Source organism: Cynoglossus semilaevis, unplaced genomic scaffold (genome assembly GCF_000523025.1).
Source record: "Cynoglossus semilaevis isolate Cse_v1.0 unplaced genomic scaffold, Cse_v1.0 C19101980, whole genome shotgun sequence".
Classification (NCBI taxonomy): Eukaryota; Metazoa; Chordata; class Actinopteri; order Pleuronectiformes; family Cynoglossidae; genus Cynoglossus; species Cynoglossus semilaevis.
Genome location: NW_007586842.1, coordinates 1 through 953, shown reverse-complemented (window position 1 = coordinate 953; position 953 = coordinate 1). Strand labels below are relative to the sequence as shown.

General features: G+C 40.0%; 1 protein-coding gene across 1 annotated transcript; it reads left to right on the top strand.

Annotated features, from left to right (window-relative positions):
- Positions 1-6: 6 nt before the first annotated feature.
- Positions 7-784, top strand: LOC103399269 (cholesterol 24-hydroxylase-like; the record flags this gene model as incomplete). The annotated part of the gene is made up of 4 exons (XM_008337980.3): positions 7-89; positions 167-305; positions 401-511; positions 591-784. Coding segments are annotated over 4 exons (510 nt in total), but the record flags the coding sequence as incomplete, so codon positions are not given.
- Positions 785-953: the final 169 nt, after the last annotated feature.

Genomic DNA, 953 nt, shown 5'->3' with positions numbered 1-953 from the left:
AGATTATTGGGCAACGGCCTGATAACAGCTCGGGACCATGAGCAGTGGTATAAACAGCGCCGGATAATGGATCCTGCCTTCAGCAGCCTGTGAGTTCTTTGCTAGCCTCAAGAAGACTTTGGAGACGCTTAGGTTTGTGTCACTCACGCGATATAAATGTCCCTAGGTATTTAAAAGGTCTTACAGGAACTTTCAATAAGTTGGCTGAAAAACTGATGGACAAGTTCACTGATGCCGCTGACAACAAAACAGAAATCACCATGCTCAGCCTGTTCAACACTGTAACTCTTGATGTTATCGCTAAGGTATCATATTAGTTTGTTCCAATTTTTCCTTCATCCACTTGCATGTCCAGGTGTACATTGTAGTTTTTGTTTCATCCCCATGTGTTGACCATTAGGTTGCCTTTGGTGTGGATTTGAACCTGCAGAAGAACAGATCACCTTTCCAAAAAGCTATTGATTTGTGTATGAAAGGAATGATCTTTTACTTACGGGATCTTCTTTTTGAAGCAAGTTTTATCCTACATATTGTTTGCATACATCAATTGATAATTGTACTGTTTTAACCTTTAACTTTTATCATTTTAGTTTAATCCAAAGAACAGGCCGTTTATTAAAGAAGTGAGGAAGGCATGCTGCCTGCTGCGTCAAACTGGTGCCCAGTGGATCAATGAAAGAAAGACTGCCATGCAAAATGGAGAAGATGTCCCCAAAGACATTCTAACGCAAATCATCAAATCAGCCGGCGAAGGTGACACACCTTAATGTTTACATTTTTATGGGGCAAAGCATTGATGGAAGCTGCATTAGCCCTGTACTTTTGATAGCATATTGTGTCAGAACCTGTGTATTCGTACCGAACGCTTAGTGACAAATACACCTACTGTTACAGCTCTTCATCAGTATAATTATATTTTAATATAGTCCATGCATCACCAGCTTTACACTTAT